At 45.2% G+C, this 18,840-nt stretch overlaps 1 protein-coding gene across 1 annotated transcript in view; it reads left to right on the top strand.

The window, feature by feature from the left end:
• The window catches only part of ulk4 (unc-51 like kinase 4), an 84,252-nt gene that overhangs the window by 295 nt on the left and 65,117 nt on the right, over window positions 1–18,840 (top strand). The window contains exons 2-19 of the mRNA XM_042106370.1: window positions 462–647; window positions 780–879; window positions 1,105–1,244; window positions 1,336–1,501; window positions 2,409–2,510; window positions 2,622–2,705; window positions 2,802–2,877; window positions 2,983–3,093; window positions 4,793–4,890; window positions 5,570–5,639; window positions 6,136–6,202; window positions 6,755–6,862; window positions 7,560–7,620; window positions 7,779–7,966; window positions 10,246–10,292; window positions 10,634–10,712; window positions 15,323–15,430; window positions 17,702–17,785. Coding sequence (XP_041962304.1) covers window positions 510–647; window positions 780–879; window positions 1,105–1,244; window positions 1,336–1,501; window positions 2,409–2,510; window positions 2,622–2,705; window positions 2,802–2,877; window positions 2,983–3,093; window positions 4,793–4,890; window positions 5,570–5,639; window positions 6,136–6,202; window positions 6,755–6,862; window positions 7,560–7,620; window positions 7,779–7,966; window positions 10,246–10,292; window positions 10,634–10,712; window positions 15,323–15,430; window positions 17,702–17,785 — 1,827 coding nt within the window. The 5' untranslated portion in view covers window positions 462–509. The remainder of the gene's footprint in view (window positions 1–461; window positions 648–779; window positions 880–1,104; window positions 1,245–1,335; window positions 1,502–2,408; window positions 2,511–2,621; window positions 2,706–2,801; window positions 2,878–2,982; window positions 3,094–4,792; window positions 4,891–5,569; window positions 5,640–6,135; window positions 6,203–6,754; window positions 6,863–7,559; window positions 7,621–7,778; window positions 7,967–10,245; window positions 10,293–10,633; window positions 10,713–15,322; window positions 15,431–17,701; window positions 17,786–18,840) is intronic.

Here is an 18,840-nt window from a genome sequence, read left to right as displayed (position 1 = left end):
GCTATTTTTGAACGAAACACACCAACAGCGTTAGTTAGTTCAGTTAAGTTTGTCACGTTTTTAGCAACCAACAGCTCGCTAGCTGGCCAGCTAACGTTAACGTTAACGTTAACTATTAAGTTGTTACCATTTGACAGTTCATATAATTTCAAGCCTAGTAGTAGTAGGCTAGGCAAGCTACCCCGATGTTATCAGATGCAACCAGCTAGTTACTGTCAAGGAGTATCTTGCAAAATGTCGATCACAGCATAACTTGGGAACTTGGGGGGATGCTTGCATCGCATCGCACATTAACGTTGACGTTATGTCTCTGCCATTTTAAAGTTTTTGTTGATGGCAGTTTGTTGTTCTAGTCTCCAACCAATAGCTTCTTTCTATTCCAGTTGACACGCTAGCTAGCTGACACCAAATTCGTCCAAACCGAGGGCAACGTTGACTCTGTTTTTGTCTTGTATTTTGAGGTGGACTAACCTGTCGACTCGTTGGTTGGCTAACAAGCAGTTTTGCTGATGGAGAACTTCATTCTATATGAAGAAATAGGGAGAGGAAGCAAGTCCGTTGTATACAAAGGTAGAAGAAAAGGTAGTATTCACTTTGTTGCAATTATTTGCAGCGAGAAATCAAAAAGACCCGAATTAACAAACCACGTAAGTAATGTTTTAGTTTAACTCGATTTAGGCCTACCTTTAAGATTATCTTTTTATTTATGTAGAAGAAATGTTAGGCCAAATGTCAAGTCTGTTTAGATGTCTAACTTTCCTCATCTGCCGTTTTGACAGGTGCGGCTGACTCATGATATCCAACACGATAATGTGGTGTCATTCTATGAGTGGTATGAAACCAGTAATCATCTATGGCTCGTTGTGGAGTTGTGCACTGGTGAGATCATGTTGTAATTCAACGTTATTAATTATTATAGTTAGAAGTGAGAATACTAATTAAGAATACAATTTTAATCTGATGAGTACAGTCTGCTGTGACACAGGAAAGAGATATTTAGTCAGGCTACCTGTTTTAACATCTTTTATCATTTAAACTTGGGATTGTTACTCTTTACAAACAATGGCTTATCTTTAGCCTGTTTTTTTTTTTTTGCATCCTCAGGAGGCTCACTTGAAGCAGTTATATCTCAAGATGAATGTCTCTCTGAAGATGTTGTCAGAGAATTTGGAATTGACCTTGTCAGAGGGTTGAAGCACATCCATGAATCTGGTATCGTGTTCTCTGATCTCACTCCTGCTAAGGTATAGTGATCAACCTGCCCTCTTAGCTTAGTGGGTGCAAATACCCACTTTGTGTATCACACTGGGTGCAACTTCATGTCTTTGCCTGCAGATTTTACTGGACGGTCCTGGTACACTGAAGTACTCAAATTTCTGTCTGGCCAAAGCCGAGGGTGAAAGCCTGGAAGAGTTCTTTACCTTGGTCCTGTCAGCAGAACCAGGGGCTGGAGACAGCAAAGACACGGCCCTCAGTAAAAACATAAAGAATCGAATCCAAGGTAACATACAGTGGTGCTAGACACTAGAATTTCTCATTTTTGGAAAATATGCATAAGTATGACCTGAAATATGTTCAGCTTTTCATTTAAAGAAGCAAACGTGCTATAGGGAAGCTAATGGGATATGTATCCATAGAAAATATTAAGTGGCCGTAGTGTGAAAAAATGTGCATGCACCTGCCTCCAAAAAAAGGGGTTTGAACCCCTATAAAACAACGTCTACAATCTTAAAAATGATCAGTTTTTTTAGTGTCATACAACAGTTGGGAGAGTTTTTGGCCCATTCCTTCCAGCAGAAGAACCTCTACTCAGATGTTAGAGATGTTAGTGTGCAATGATGCCCTCAGTGTAACGGCATGGAGATAATCCATTTATCATTTTTACACGGATGAACAGATAGAGTAATGATTTGTAGTATTACTGTATTGCAAGCACACATTTGGAAGAGAGTGTGACAAAACAAGCAGGAAAATTATAGTCATAGCCACTTTGTGTGCAGAATTCTGTAGGGGCTGTCTTGAAAGCACCACCAGCAAGCACACTTCTGACTTGAAGCACAAAGGGCTTTCACAAAAGAGACAGCCCATCTCTGGCTGTTTATCATGTTAGGAGCATACTGTATGCATACATCAAAATGGTTATTTTTTCACATTGTGTTGCTTTTTTAAAGTTATTTTTAATACAGAAACTCAACATAGCCCTTTTAATTAAGCATTATGGAGTTTTGCTCTAAACAAGCACATCAAAAAAAGAATGCAAAACAACCAAAAGTCTAGTCTAGAAAGCTCAGTAGTACAGGGGGAAAAAAAACTTTGTTGTTCAAATACATTGATGTGACATAAGAATCTCTCAGAGTGATATTGATCTGTTTAGTTGAGGATGCTCCCCTTCCCCCTCCCTCCTTCAGGTTCTCCTGTGTACCATGCTCCTGAGTCTGTCAGAGGAGAGCCCACCAGTGTCTCCAGCGACCTCTGGGCCTTAGGATGCATCTTCTACGAGATGTTTACAGGTGACATATACTGCCCTGAAACAGCAAACACAGAAGTGACCTTATTTGTTTTTCAAGATACATGTTGACTGACTGTTTTTCAAGATACATGTTGACTGATGCATGTTCTAGGGACACCTCCATTCTTTTCCGAGACCTTCGCAGACTTGAGTGACCTCATTTTACACGAGAACCCCCCAACACCAAGGCAAAAAGGTTAGAGTAGCAACTATATGGATATGTCGGCAGGATCACTTTGTAAGTTTGTAATCTAAAAACTTTATTAAGAACATTAACCACTTCCCTTCACAGGAGCTGCCTGCTGTAAACTCAGCCCAGAATTTCAGAGCCTACTGACAGACTTGCTACAGAAAGATCCACAGAAGAGGTGAGCAGCGTAATGACTATCAATGTGTTACCAGGCTGCCCTGTAGTTTGTTAACAGTCTGTGCTATCCAGTGCCATGTCTTCATCTCCCTCTGCCTCTGCACAGGCTGGCTTGGGTGGGACTCCTGTCACACCCCTTCTGGAGGGGGGCGTTCTCAGATCAGCCTGCTTCAGAGGAGGAGGAGGAGAAGGAAGAAGAGGACTCCCTGATTTCCAGGTAGAATACTTCACTACTCTTCCCCAAGGACTTTCTCCCCATTCTGCTGTAGGCCATAGACAGTGTACTGTTAGCAGATCAGTTTGTGTCCATAGTAATTTCCCTGTTAATTTGCTGTTATTTTTGTTATTGTTGTTGTTATTACTGTAATTTCTTTGTTCACTTTCTTTGTTCACATGCATGTCATTGGGCTGCGGTAGCCATTTTTATAATCTTTTCCATTCTTTTTTTTCTTTGTACTCCCTGCCTCTGATCCTGTCTTACGTTATACACTCCCCGAATGAGCAAACATGCTTTGCACAGACTGTTTGAACAGCCCTCACTCTGATGAACAGTGAGCTCATTGTTCTGCCCTGTGAACACGTCACTTAGCTAGGCTAACTGGTAGCACCATAGGTCCCCCCATCCTGCCCAGTGGCCCTACCAGCTGGGTAGTCTTACGGTGCCTGATGCCCCGGGCACCTCATACAGCTTCACTGTGGCACGCTGCCTCGATTGGATGCCTCATCTCGTTTCCGCCCACCTCAGCCTGTTGCTGTTGGGGCTCTGAGAGGGCAAGGAACAAAGGGCTCACATGATCGGAACAAGGAGCCAGCACAACGCTTGCCCCGTAACAATGATTAGTGAGTCCTGTTGGCATCAGCAAAGGTGTGCGACCATTTGTCTACCTTATGTAACAGTGTGCCATTGATGTGGTTTCTCCATAGTCAGCCGACCCAGATAGCTGTAAAACTTCAGTTTGAGGCTCAATTATTCACCTGCACACAAAGCCCACTGAGCTGCCGTATGCAGTACCAGGCTCCATCCCATCCACTGCAGACTGCAGCACACTGTTGAGGCATGCACACACACCTGTCTGCTCTCTAGAGGAACAGGGGAGGCAAACACTCACATTATTACACACAGGAAGAGACAGGAGCTTGTAGGGATGTATATGGTGCCATGTTCTTTACCTAATATGTGTATACTCAGAATTTTGTTACATTGTCGTTGTCCTGTTTGTGCAGGATCTAGCTTTATACGTACAGTATGCATGATATACAGTTCTCAAAGTGACAACAGCAACTCTTAATGACTAAGGAGGTTTATAAAGTGCGTGTTCATTGTTAAAGGAATCAAACATCATATCATTTTTGCCCGTTATTGATTCTCTGTATCCCTGTAACAGAGAATTTTAAGCAGTAAGTCGTATTTAGTTGACTTCTGATTCAGTGCTATCTACATGAAAAGCTGTTCATGTTTCTCACTTACTGTTGTATCTACTACACAGGATTCATGCTTGTGAGTTGTATGTTGTAAATAATAGAATGGTTATAAAGGATAGTTGAGAGGCATTGACTGCCTAAAAGGATGACACCTGATACACCTTTTTGTAACTTGATAGAGGCAAGTAGTCAATTACATTGGGTGATTTGGATTTGGGAAACTTGAATCACAATGAATGGTGCCCCACCCCGTGTAGTGTGGGAGTTGTTGCCATACTGTATGCCATTAAAAGGTGGTGGATTGGCAAGCATATGGCACAGGGTGGTGGAAACATGAGCTGAGTCTGCGCTGCAGCTGCCTCTGTTTAGCGCTTGCGAGAAACTGAACCCAGTGGGCCCTCCTATACGTGATCTTATCTGTGTGTGTGTGTGTGTGTGTGTGTGTGTGTGTGTGTGTGTGTGTGTGTGTGTGTGTGTGTGTGTGTTTCCCACAGCCTGCATCTGGTGTCACTGGGGGCACAGGGATCAGAGGGGAGGCCCAGCAGGCTGCCGGGGCCAGGCAGCCCACACCTCAGCAAGTCGTTCACATTAGGTAATGGAGCATGCCTGCACACCAGCACGTAGTGCCACCTCTACTGTACAGCACCACCCATGACACTCAATGACCTTAAAGCTTAAAGCACAGCAAGTGAATGAGTTAGACTTCTGTTACAGTATTCCAACTATGCAACAGCCAGCAGCCTTTAGGGAGCGGGACGAGGACATGACTTGATATTAGGCAACACTGACAGGACGACGTGATGTGCATGAGCTATGTGCCATATGCAATCCTAGTCCTACGTGATGGACATGATGAAGGGTGTGTGTGTGTGAGTGTGTGAGTGTGTGTGTATGGATGATTTACAAAAAGTCTCCCTGTGATCGTGTTCTACGTGCTAGTGTGTATCAGTGTGCATCCCGGCATGTCCCGCTGGATTAGGATTTAATCCCTTCATATAGTTCCCATGAAACTCTGAATGCTACCATCTCACTGGCTTTGTTACATAACTTTGTGCCTGCTGAAACATTTTCTGTCCTCATATATCATCCCTATAGCTTTTTTAAATGGATGATGTCCAGATTTGCAAAAAGGACAAGATGTGTCCATCACTTACACGGTCACACGGTTGCTGCCACTGGGTTAGATGCATCTGTGGGCTCTTGTGTGATGCCCAGTTTGAACAGCTGTAAATCTGTCTCTTACAAATAATGCTGTTGTCCCCTCTCCACAGATAGTGTTACAGAGTTCAGACCCAAGTCTGCCTTGGACGATGATGCTAGAGAGAATGTCTTTCTTCTCAGGTACTAGGAAAGGTTCCACGTTTGTGCATCCATCAATGCAGTGGCAAAACACTGAAATTCCACACACAGACTTTATGACACTTTACACTTTATGACACTTTACAGACACACACACAGAATTATGAGGCACAAATACGGCATTAGAAATATTAAGGATACAATTGCAAGTCAAATTTAGAATTGGCTAAATACAGGTTAAGAGTCATTAGTTTATGTTGCTTTATAAAGAAGCTGATTGAAAGTTTCTCTAGAAATGACCATTGTATTCACTTTGTTATCCTCCAGGAATAGATTGTTAGATTGTTCATTGTTAATGGTGGGGAAATGTGTAAAGAGCGTCCAGTAAACTCTGGTCATTATGTACTTGTATTCATGTCTGTTGCTTAGCTGTGCCAGCAGGGCTTGTTTCCAGTGGCACACGCCACACAGACTGTATCAGGAACAACACGAGTGAACCCGGCTGTTTTTATCTGATCCCCCCCCCCCCCCCCCAAAGCTCCCGCGCGACCCCGAGAACAAGCAGTGCTGCCAGAGAGCCGGAGAGCGAGACGCCCGCGAGCAGAGTGAGTCCTGCCGGCCGCCACACTGCCACACAGGCGCCTCACACTGCCAGACCTCGGACACTCCAGCTCTGCCATGCATTCTGAAAAGCCTCCTTGTGCTGGGGGAGCCTGTGGTCAGTTCAGGGAGCCAGTCTGTCATCGCTAATCTTGAGATGGGCCTAACAAAGGTCTCATCAGGCAGCGAGCCAGTGTAAACACAACTGCAGTCCATACATTTATGCTGTCTGAGGATTGTCACTGAATCGGACTCGGCTCTGCCAGCATCTCTTGTCAGTTGTTATCAGTTGGGCAATGTGCAGTCGGTCTGTGGGCAGTACAGTACCTCAGCGGTCTGGAATGTGCCAGAGTTTGCCCAGTTCACAGTTGGGCAGAGTTGTCTTGTTAAGGATAAGGCGCCATCTACTGTATAGTTCAGGAACTGCCTGGAACTCCTGGATGGCCACCAGGACTGAAGCACGGCTTATGTTGTTAGCAGTGTAATACTTAATCAAGCTTCATTCTGAGTGTAAGGTTAATTACATGCACTGATACCTGTTGTCCACTCTTGTCCAGGGGGACGATGAACTGGTGTATGGCCAGACTGACATCATGTCCTACATTAAGGAGCTGTTGTACACGGACGCTGACCTGGCAGTCACACCTATCATAGATAATCCAAAGGTGAGCCGGTCTGAAGACCCCTGCAAGGCAAACATGCTTTACTGATCAGTGCCATAAACAAGCACATAGCATGTTCTAGCACTGGAAGTACTAGTGCACTGTACCATACACATGAATACATTATTACCTGAATTACACCTATTTGCAATATTTATTTTATTTTGTTAGTTATTTCAGGAGGCCTAAATTACAGTTCCAAGGAGTGCCAAGGAAGAGAAACATTTTAGAATTTTAGATTTAGATTGAATTCCATTCTCTTACTGTGCTATGGTATCTGTGGATGCTTATCACTGTGGATACCAGTAAATACTTTGGTCAACAAACAAGCACATACTAGTGATAGGATCTAGAACAAAAATAATCACAGGCATCTTTAACATGGAACTAAATGTTGTAGGGAACTGGAATGCAATTCAGCTTTTATTATAATTCTAGTAGTTGTTTTATAACTGTGCTGGTGTGGATGTTTTGTGCATGTTTTTGTTTCCAAGCCTTTCAGCCTTAACCCACGTGCACACTTGATGATGCACGACATGTTTTTACATGACTGAACTTGTTTATGTTTAGTAGTTGTCTACAAAATATGGTAGTCTAGCTGTTGTGACAAGACTTTGTAATAGCACAAAATATAAAGCCTAACCCTAGATCTAAATTTGGGCAAAGTAGTCACATTTTTAACATCTTTGTGAATGAACAGATTATGAAGAGTGCTCCTCTACGATTTGACTCAAAGACACTCTGTGTTCCAGCGTACTCAGGTATACCCACCCATCACACATAAACTCACATCGTAAAACTAACAAAACTACTCATCCAAATAAACAAATGCATAAAGTGCCTGTACACACATGTAGATGCATACTCATAGAGCCTGTCCTGTGCCCATGTTGAGCTGACCGTCAGTGTTGTGCTGCAGCTGAGAGGCTGGTGTCGCTGAGCCCGGAGGAGTGGTCTGTGTTTCTGCAGCAGCTGAGCGCTGCCCTGGAGGTGACCGACAGCACCAAGGGCTCCACGCCGCGCGCCAAACTCAACCTACTCAGCTACCTGTGCTGCATCACCCCCGGCAACCGCACCCTCACCACCCGCCTCATCAACTCCTCCCTGGTACAGTAGAGCCTGCAACACACACACACACACATTCATGCCCACACATACAAAAGCATGAGGCATTCACATGCTGGGGGGTATGCTGTTGCAATACAACCTCCATGGCCTAAAGCCCCCATAAACACACACACACACACACACACACACACACACACACACACACACACGTAGTGCAGAGTGGAACCTTGTCCTCTTGGCGGTGCGAAAAGAACATCTGTTGAGTTGGAGGCTCATGTGCCCCATACATTATTCATGCATCTACGATATATGAAACATTAATGATTCATTATGATACTGTACGGCCAAGAGGAGAGGGGAAAAAATCTCATGGCCAGCTGTCACGCTTCAATAAAAAGCGGCTTTATGATGCATTATGAATTGTTTTCAATTTATCAATTATGCATCGGACACATGGGTTTCAAAGGGAATGGTCTCTGAACTGACTGAGGCATCTTGTTGACTGCCCTTCCCTGCCTTGCGCTCTATGGCCAGTGGCTATACTCTCTGGGTCAATCATCAGGACGTGGTGTCCAGCGGAGGGTGGAGTGGGCAGTGCCAGGGTGGTGGCTCGCTGGCACGCTCCGACTGGCTCTGTTGAGAGGGAAGCACAGTAAGACTGAGACTGGCATGTCACGCTCCGACTGGCTCTGTTGAGAGGGAAGCACAGTAAGACTGAGACTGGCATGTCACGCTCCGACTGGCTCTGTTGAGAGGGAAGCACAGTAAGACTGAGACTGGCATGTCACGCTCCGACTGGCTCTGTTGAGAGGGAAGCACAGTAAGACTGAGACTGGCATGTCACGCTCCGACTGGCTCTGTTGAGAGGGAAGCACAGTAAGACTGGGCTAATAGGCCCAGGAAGCCGATAGCCACAGCTTGGAAAACAAGCTTTGTTTTTCCTCTTCCTCCCGCTGACCTTTGATGTGAAACTGTAATCACACGGCAGGATATCGTATCAGCCGCCATATACTGCTGCTGGACGCATAGAGGAATGGGCTGAGATCTTTCTACCGGTGAAGCGAATACATTTCAGATCGGGGTGGGTAGTGTAGCACGACAGTTAGAGAGTTACAAGGTCACCTTAAGGAGAGAAAATGATTTACCTTTTTTCGTTTGTATTTGAAGAGTAATATTGAAATATTGAGTAGAAAGTCAAGATTTTAAGAATTCAGTCAAAATGTGAAGAATAAGAAGTATTTCAACTTAACTGATTAGACTTTATTCTCAACATTTCAACTTTATTATTTAAATCATAATATAATTTTTGAACATATAATTATTATATTATATTATAAATATGAAATTATGAAATTAGAATATTTTCATGATAAAAATCAGACATAAAAAAAAATCTTGTTCTCCTTAATGTGGCCCTAATTCTCTGCCGTAGTATAGTGCAGCATACACAGGTCTTAATGTTTTCTGCATTGGGTTTTCTCAGTTTGGAGTTTACTATAGTGTTCCCCTCCTCTCTGTGGCCTCTGGATGTTGTAGTTTTCTGTATGTCCAAAGTCCTCCAGGTTGAGTGTTATGTCCAGTCAGTAGATGCCCTTATGATTACCTGTAGCTGGTAATGCACAGTTTAACTAAGAGGTCTATAGTGTATTTTGGTTATTGTTTGTTAGGCATGGCTGTGGAACTGCAGGTGACCAGCAGGTGGCACTGCAGTGATACAGCTGCTTCTGTAGTGTTGTGTGTTTTGATGAGCCCCTGGTGAGATACTACATGTACTGTGTGTATCTCATAGCAAAATTATTCATCAGATGTGTTTGAAAATATTACAAATTGATATACTTCATAAATATGGAATTCAAGTTGGCAATATGAAGGAGCTATCAACAATATCAACAATAACATAGCCATTTTGTATAGGGCTGTTTCTTAGTATATTTGTGCATGAATGGGAGGCAATATATGTATATTTATATATTATTGTTTGTATTAATTTATTTATTTTCTGGTGCAGAGGTATTATAAACAACAGGGATGAAGTGTTTGATGTAAAGAAACAGTATGTAAAGAACCTATGAGACTAATAGCCTGTGTGTTTTGAATAGTAATCAATTTAGTTTCAATTTAGGATTAGAATCAGGAATAATTGTCTATTTTAAATAATCTGTTCATGTCAATCACACAAAAAAAAATACGTACATTTTTGCATGTTTTCTTCCTGGTATACAGTATAGTTGTGATGCTTTTAGAAATGCTTCCAAATGATGTAGAAACGGCGTCCCTTTGCCAGTAATAAACTAGTTCACTCCGCTTCTCTCTGGCAGTTCCCAGTGTTGACCCAGCAGCTGCGTGTGGCCCCAAACTGGGATGTGTGAGTATGATGCTTTCCCTCCTGTCTGCACTGTGAGTAGAGGGGCTCTGAGAGGAGGCCTAGATCTGCAACACCATGAGAGGTCATGCTCATCAATAGCATCTCATAGATTAACTATGCATGTGTAAGAAACAACACTGGGCTGTTTGCCATTGCACTATTTATGTCATATAATATTAGGTATTCTGGTGGAGGAATTCTGAGGGGTGTGTGTGTGTGTGTGTGTGTGTGTGTGTGTGTGTGTGTGTGTGTGTGTGTGTGTGTGTGTGTGTGTGTGTGTGTGTGTGTGTGTGTGTGTGTGTGTGTGTGTGTGTGTGTGTGTGTGTGTGTGTGTATTACAGGAAGACCAAAGTGATGCGATTGCAAGGTCTGCTGGCTCTACACTGCACAGAGCTCAATGAAGACACGCCCATATCAGAGGTCAGTGTCCATTTACCATGTGGTACAACAGATGCAAACTCTGACACATCCACTCTCACACACTCAGTTCCTCTCATTTGTTTAACTGCAGTTGTTCACTACCCCCATCAGACTCACGCACACTCCCACTCATTCCCACTCCACACAAGGTTCAGACTCACTGCCACTCACACACGATGTGTCTGATCGTGCGTCTGTGCAGTGTCTCTCGTCATGGCTGTATAATGTAGTGGGACCATGCAGGGGAGTTGTGCACCTGGAGGAGTAGGGGTTTTGGACACCCTTGGTGAGATGTACACAATTGATGTCCAGAGGTGGTTGTTGAAGAGACGCCATCCGTGCCACTAGATGCCACTATAGCACTTTCTCAGGTGGGCACTAGACTCCCTATAGAAACCTTAAAAAATGAATTTTGTTAAACCCAGACTGTGGCACTAATGAAGTCCAGTATTGGCATGAACGCGGTATCTGGAGAAGCAGCGGCTCCTAAAGAGCGAGCCGAGCTACAAGTCTCTCCTGCCCAAACACGCTTACCAAAGCATTCACAAATCATCAAAGAGCTGAGCGCAGCCATTGTGGTTAATCATTTTCAAAAAACAGGATACTATTTGATGTGGGGATCCGGCGCCTCCGACCTTGATCCACGGCTTACATGGGGCTTGCCGGCACAGTAGCCGCTTACCCTTCTCCTCTCTGTTGTGAAAATGAAAAGCTGCCCGACAGGAGGGAGAAAGAGAGACAAGTCTCTACGAAAAATAAAATGGCGGCCGGTGACGCGTCGGCGCTGGCTGTTTGCCTCCCTTCTCTCTCTCCCTTCTCCATGGCACAATGGCTGCTTTCTCTCTCTTTACCTTCACTCGTCTCTTCCTCCGCCTGTCACTTGTGACATGTTTGCTGCTGCGCTGCTATAAGTGCTGTGGACATATGGCTTAGAAGTGGGGGAGAGGAGCACAGGATTTTAGTGTGCTTGGTCTCGGCGGGGGTCCGACGCTCAGCGCTCTGCCTCTGTCATGCCGATTTTTGTCGCGCGGTCTGTTTTTGTCCAGTCCAAGGAAACCGACGCTTCCTGAAAAGATTTTTATTTCTTTTCGGCCTCGCCTTGCCTTTGCCTCGGCTGTCGACGGCCATTTTGCTGTATGCGGGAGATGGACGGCTCCCAATGTCTTTTTTTTTTTTTTTGCCAAAGCACGTTAGAGGACAATAGCCCGAGCTCTTTCTGGGTGTGACTGTATGATTGCGACGGCCTGTGCAGACGGCTGAGGCTGTGTCGGGCCCAATGGACAGAAGAGCCGGAGAGTAGAGAACAGAAGAGCATTGTGATGAGCCCAGCGCTGAGTTCAGGTTAGCGTGCGGCTTCTGAGTGGGAGCCCCATCTTAAGCCCTGATGCGCAGCCAGACTTTCATCTTCCACCTAGAACAGCAGCTGGAGGAGATGTCAGCCTAATTCACTGTCATGGCAACAACAGTAAGCAGCTATAAATAGTCCCTGTCACCCAGGGGCTTCAGACGGGGAGATGGGAATTACAGGTAGTGAGGAGAAAAGTTCTCTCCTCCTTCCTCCTTCTTTCAGCCGCTCTCGCTCCATATAATCCTCATTCTCTTGTGTCTCCCATGACTGATTTGAGTGGGACTCTAATGAAGTATTAAATGGATTGTCCTCCTGACTGAGGCAGCCCCGTACTAGTCAGACACACACACACACACACACACACTCACTCTCTCTCTCTCCCCCACACACACACACACACACACCACACACATACTATCCAGTCACCAGCCCAGACTCACAAATGCAGCTGTATTTCTCTTCAATGAGTGGGACAACTAAAACAATCCACTTACATTCCAAATACTATAACAAAGCAGAAAACCATCTTGTGTTCATCCATGATAGGGAAGCTCTAAATGTGCAGTCAGAAGTAGAAAGCCTGCCTCAGAGAACGGGGGGGTTATTTTAGATAGTTGTACCTCTTACACCATGAAAGGCCTGGCCATCAGAGTAGTATCTACCGCAGCCATTCACTGAGAGTTCCGTGTGCGTGTGCTACTGAACCACAGAGGCCGGGTGAGGTCTGTCGGGGCAGAGGATGGCCTGCCCTCACAGGGTCAGGGTCGGGGTCAGCTCAGCATCATAGCCACGCTGATCCTGCATATTCTCACAGGCCTTGGCCAGGGCACCCTGCCCAAGCACATACTGCTTCATGCACTCTGCTGTAGCAAAAGCCAAGAGTGAGATTAAAAAAGGGGAAAAAATATTCAAAGTTACTTGATATCATAGTTTTAATTTCAGTAACATTTTTGAAGCTTCAACTGCTCATTAAAAATGCGTGCCAGCCTGGGTATCAACATCCACACACAAATATTTGTACACAGCATCAAATCATCTGCAAATCTAGACGTCTTTTGAACATACCATAAGTTTGGATACTAAACTGACAACAAACATTGCAGGACTGGATCATGATGAGAGGGATATTTTGAAAGGGAATGTAAAGATATTGGCTAAGGCTGGTGGGAAGAGAAGCTCTGATCTCTCCTCTTGCCTTCAGCTGCAGGCTTTGTCTCTCTGTCATTCACCCGTGACTCACCCCATAAGCAGAAGGCCTGCTGTACTCTCTCTCTCTCTCTGTAACAACACTACATGGCCAGGCCATTCTGTGGAGGCCATTTAGAATGTACTGTAGTGGTCTTATTACCTTGCCTGCTGTTACTGTGAAGAATCTCTGATTTTTGAAAGCGGTGCTGTAGTTGTGGATGTGAACTCTGTACAATTTGACCTTTTTAGTAGAATCTACCTCCCATTATGAATACATGGAACACCTATGCCTCACAGGGTTTCCCCATGTGATTCCCCATTTTCCTTTGTCAAATCCTGAATTGGTAATGCTACATTCGCAACCCAATGTTCATCAAAGACTTTCCTTCAAATGAAAGTAGCAATCAAACTGAATCAAGCTAGAATGCTAACAATGCAGTAGCTAATAAAGCATAACACATATCCCCTTTAGAGCAACTATGTTTTCTTATAATACACTAGTGTAAAGTAGGATTTAACCTCTGTAGTAAAAAAAAAACTCAAATCTGGTTATTTATAATAAACCCTAGTTGTGACCCTGCATTCTACAACAACTTTTTTTGTGTCTCTTCCTGGATTCTGAAACAAATGGGATGAGACGGATAACCCAGCAGGTGTAATACAAACTGAACGTAGTGCTGTCCTGTGACATTGACTCCATATTCATGACTAATCAAGGGACTTGATTACTATCCTTATTGGCTGCACTTGGCACCACCCTGGGAGATCATTAGGGGTTGTTCCATCCTGCCTGTTTAGTTAACGCAGCCCTGGCCAGTTCTCCTGCAGCATGTCCTATTTGCCCTCCGCTCATGCCGGCTCTCACTGCTTGCCATTACTGATCCCAGGATATGGTCCCGTCTCTTTGGGCAGTCTGACATGTTGGTCTGCAATCTCATAAGTAGACAATCACTGTCAAACGCCAGCAAACTCACAAGACTAGGCTTCATTATCCAAATTGTATTCTTCCCTTCGAAATATTGTGTCCATATCAGACTGCTATTTATTAGTTCACAGCTCTTTCCTTTTGCATGGTCTCTGTGGCAGACTCCCCCCTGAGTATGGGTTGTATTGATTTGGGTGTGAGGCTGTGCAGTGCACTGGCGGATGTGTGGAGTGGTGTGGAAGTGGCGCCGTGGCTCTGGTCCTCAGCAGTGCATCTCCCCATCTCTGCATGCGAGGCGTCCTCTCCCTCGGCGAGTCTCTCTCCTGCCAAAACACATCAAACATGGGCCGCAAACATCTGTTCCCTGCAAACTCATCATTTATGATGCTTTAGCGTGAGCGAAGGGAAGCCTTGTGTTTAGTGGGAGGGGATGGGAAGGGGAGAGGGGGAGAAAGTGTGTGAAAAGAGCGAGCGAAACAGAGACATGCCTATTAGCATAGCCCCCTGCTGAGAGCTGCCGCAGTGAGCCACACACACACACACATCGATGTGCCTAGCTTACCAGTCATCAGATACTAATGACAGGGATGTGTGTGTGTGTTTGTGTGTGTGTTTGTGTGTGTGTGTGTGTGTGTGGGAGAGAGACTGAAAAAGGTTACATTGGTGTCAGATTGTGTCATTGTGAATGCTTTTTAAAAACGTGATAATGATAGCTTTGTCATGGAGCAGGCAGAAAGCACTCACTCAAATCTCTGCTGCAGCTCCCAGCAGTCTTCCATGGAGCCGTGCAGCTAGCACATTCTGCCTAAGCTAACAATCAGCAGCGAACGATTTCAAATGTGTACTTGTTCAGTAATAATGTAAAGTGGTGTGTGTGTGTGTGAGGGAGAGAGAGAGAGAGAGAGAGAGAGAGAGAGAGAGAGAGAGAGAGAGAGAGTGTGTGTGTGTGTGTGTGAGAGAGAGAGGGAGAGGGAGAGGGAGAGAGAGAGAGAGTGTGTGTGTGTGTGTGTGTGAGAGAGAGAGAGAGAGAGAGAGAGAGAGAGAGAGAGAGAGAGAGAGAGAGAGAGAGAGAGTGTGTGTGTGTGTCTGTGTCTGTGTCTGTGTCTGTATGCTTACATGATTACATGTGTGTGTGTTTCTGTTTTACAGGCCGTGGCAATGTTCACAGAGCTGCTGCGAGAGAACTTCAGGAACAGCAAACTGAAGCAGTGCCTTTTGCCACCACTAGGGGAGCTGTTGCATCTGATTGCTTGTCAGGTAGAATAATACACTACCCCTTCTGCAAACCCAGACTCTCTTTCTGTAATTTCTAGCTCTCTTCGCCTCCCTACCTTCCTCACCTACTTACTGATATATGTATTATACATATTTAATGTGTACACTCTGTGTACAGAATTTACTCACATCATTTTATAAAATGCTTGCTGCAGATTTCAGATTGCTGCTGACTTATTAATATATCTGTCACTGGATAGGCTTGTTTGATGGGTGTCAGTTTTGTTTTTAAGTTGTAACCTGCATCATATTTTGACTGCCTAACCAGGCCGTTCTGCAGAGCTTCTGTGTTTTTCACAAAGCTGTTGTTGTGGAACTATATCACTAAACATCACAAGGAAAGTGTCGTCCTTGACTTCTTTCTCCTAGACGCAGGTCTGACTGACCATCCGTTCTCCCTGCTCCTCCATGCATCTGTACTCACAGAACGGCACTCCCGAGAGCTCATTAGCTTTATCGCCCAGGCCACGGGTTTGTTTTTGTTACGCTCATGCTTTGGTATGGCTAATGATTTTGGTTTGTTTGTTATTGTTTAGCTGCTTTTGTTTTGCTCTGGCCACACAGCCCATGTGTGAGTCCCTGCGGGGGTCCCACTCAGCCTGCTATCTCCAGCATGAAAGCCTTCGCATCGCTCTGCCTCTCTGTCCAGCCCTGCTCCATGCAAGATAACGCATTTAAATAGACATTGCCACACCTGATTCGTCCCATGTCCCAGAAAATCCCATCAAAGCTAGAGTATAGCTGTGACGGACTGAAGGTCAGGCATTGAAGGCGTACACAATCACTTTTATTGAATTTGGAGGCTGTCGATGAAAGCTTCACTTCTCCTTTCTCTTTGTGTGTTGGAGAAGCTCTGAAGTGAACTTTCAGCCACATTTAAGCATGATATTGCCTTACCACAGGAACGAGCAAATATGCTGATGGCCATAGGAACACTGGCACAAAAACAACACCATGACGTCCACATTAGTGATGACCCAATGCTACAAAATGCCCCATCTCTCTGCAATGCCACATACGGCTTAGGCCCAATATATGTCTCTGTGAGCATAGTTAACCTGAGGAAGCTGTAATGTTTATTTCTGCCACCAAGCTACTTCATATCCAGGCTTTGTCCTAAGCAACAAGTGGAACATACAACCAAATGTGGAGGTCATAGAATTGATCACAGAATCTTATGTTAGTTTTGTGTATGGGCCTTAGTAAAACTTGTGTGAATGTAAAACTGTACAATAGAATTGTGGTTAAAATCCATCATGGAGGAGGACAACATCAAATAATTTTGTGTGTTGTTGACTGTAAAATCAGCAAGGCCTTTGAGTCTGGGTAGTCAAGTCATGAACATCAGTTTTATTAAACTGATTAGCAGCACATTTTGCGTGGGCTTGTGTTTGGAATATATCCTGGCTGTGTAGGTAGCTTAATTAATTCTTTGTAGAAAATACAGGCTCTGTTCAAGAGCATAATCACAGCTAAAATGAGTCCGAGGTAGCTGAGCTGAAAAAAACAATTTAACTGCTCATCACTGGTCTGGTTTGGAGCCCTGTCTCTGGTTAGCGTTATCCCAACACCCAGGAACATTGTTGAGATTGGTCCTATGCCAGTGCAGCTCACACAGTGCTTTTGCTTCCAGACGCTGTAGCAGCTCTTCTGTCCATCACTGCTGGACAGGCCACTTTCTGCCCTCTCCACCCTGGAAAAGCAACACTTTCCTCCTCCCTAATAGCTACTGCATCAAGCATGTGGGGGATGGAGAAAACACACTTGTACATTATTCAGAAAATGAATGATAATGGACTGGGCATGCGGTGTGGGTGATGCACATGAGCAGTGTACAAAATAAGCCAGCTGAGTAGGAGAGCAGACCTTGAGAGCCACGCAGGCCTTGGTGTTGGGATGCCTGCTTGCATGTCGAGTTGTGGAGCTCAGATGGTGGAGACAAGCTCATGTTACACATCCCACCTCCATCACAACTAGCTTCCTAATTGGTTGGTGTTGAGCAGAGGCATCTTCCATACCTGTGCTGGGAGCGAGCACAGGAGCTTATTTACCAGCGCACCCTGTTTGTTTGTTTAGCCTAATTATGGGGACTTGTGCTTTGGGTTGCCCCTAATTGTTCTCCTAATGAGTCACTGTGCGAGTGCTTGCCTTGCCTAGCATCTTACCTCTGCCTCTCTCTCTCTGTCTATCACTCTCTCTCTCTCTCTCTCTCTCTCTCTCTCTCTTGCCTCTGCTCTCTCTGTCTCCCTGCAGGAGGAGAAAAAAGAGCACCCAGGAGGATTGTGGGTCGTTCCTGCTGCTGCCTACACGGTGTTAATGAGGTGCCTTCGGGAAGGGGTAAGACTGCCACGCTGTCCTCCTGTGTGTGTGTGTGTGTGTGTGTGTGTGTGTGTGTGTGTGTGTGTGTCTGTGTGTGTGTGAGGTGGGGGTCTGCGCGGTAATGATCCCCCCCAGCCCCTCCAGGCATTGTTTGGCAGCCATGAGTGGAGGGGGCGAGTGGAGAGGAGAGGAGAGGAGCGGAGAGCAGCAGGCTCTCTTGGTCGTCAGCAGCACACAGCAGCAGCCCCGGTGACCTCGCCTCCACAGCCCTCAGTGCTGGCTCACTCTCCTGACCGCTCTCTGCCATCGCTGTGCTCCCTCGGAGAGGAGCAGTCGGGGAGGTCCGCTGCTCAGGAGAGGGGACGGCTCCTGGGACTCGGCCAGTATAGATTTAAGATTAGACAGGAGAGTGCATAGAGCAGCCATGACACACATGCACATGCGTGCGCTTTTAGGAGCGCTGGATTTAGAGTTTTCAAGAAGAAGAACACTCAATGATGAACCACAGTGTGATCACACAAACCAGCGTGGTCAGATGTCATCCGCTGAATTCTTTTCAAATCAAAAGAGAATGCAAAAGCAGAAAAAGTCAATATTAAATATAGCTGCAAGCAGCAATGTGGGGGCCAAGCAGTGCGCTATAGCAGGAATGGCGAGTAAGCTCATTTACTTTGTTATAGTGCCCCTAGAGGCGAAAATTACACCAATGTCCTTGTGCGTTCTCACAATCAGCTACCATGTCCCTGGACTTCATACACCAAAGAGTTGCTGAGATGTGAGCTCAATTTGTGTATTACAGCACCCCTAGAGGCCAAATGAGACCACTTTCCTTGCATGTCCTCACAATCAGCTACTTTGTCTCTGTATTAAGTTTGGACTTCATACATCAAAGCGTTGCTGAGATACAAGCTCACTTCCTGTATTGCAGTGCCCCCTATAGAGGCCAAATGATGCCAATTTCCTATTGAGTCATCACAATCAGATACCAAGTCCCTGTACCAAGTCTGGACTTCATACATCAAAGCGTTGCTGAGATACGAGTTCACTTCCTGTATTGCAGCGCCCCCTATAGA

The sequence above is a fragment of the Alosa sapidissima genome, chromosome 10, assembly GCF_018492685.1.
Source record: "Alosa sapidissima isolate fAloSap1 chromosome 10, fAloSap1.pri, whole genome shotgun sequence".
Lineage (NCBI taxonomy): Eukaryota > Metazoa > Chordata > Actinopteri > Clupeiformes > Clupeidae > Alosa > Alosa sapidissima.
This window is presented reverse-complemented; position numbering and strand designations above follow the sequence as displayed.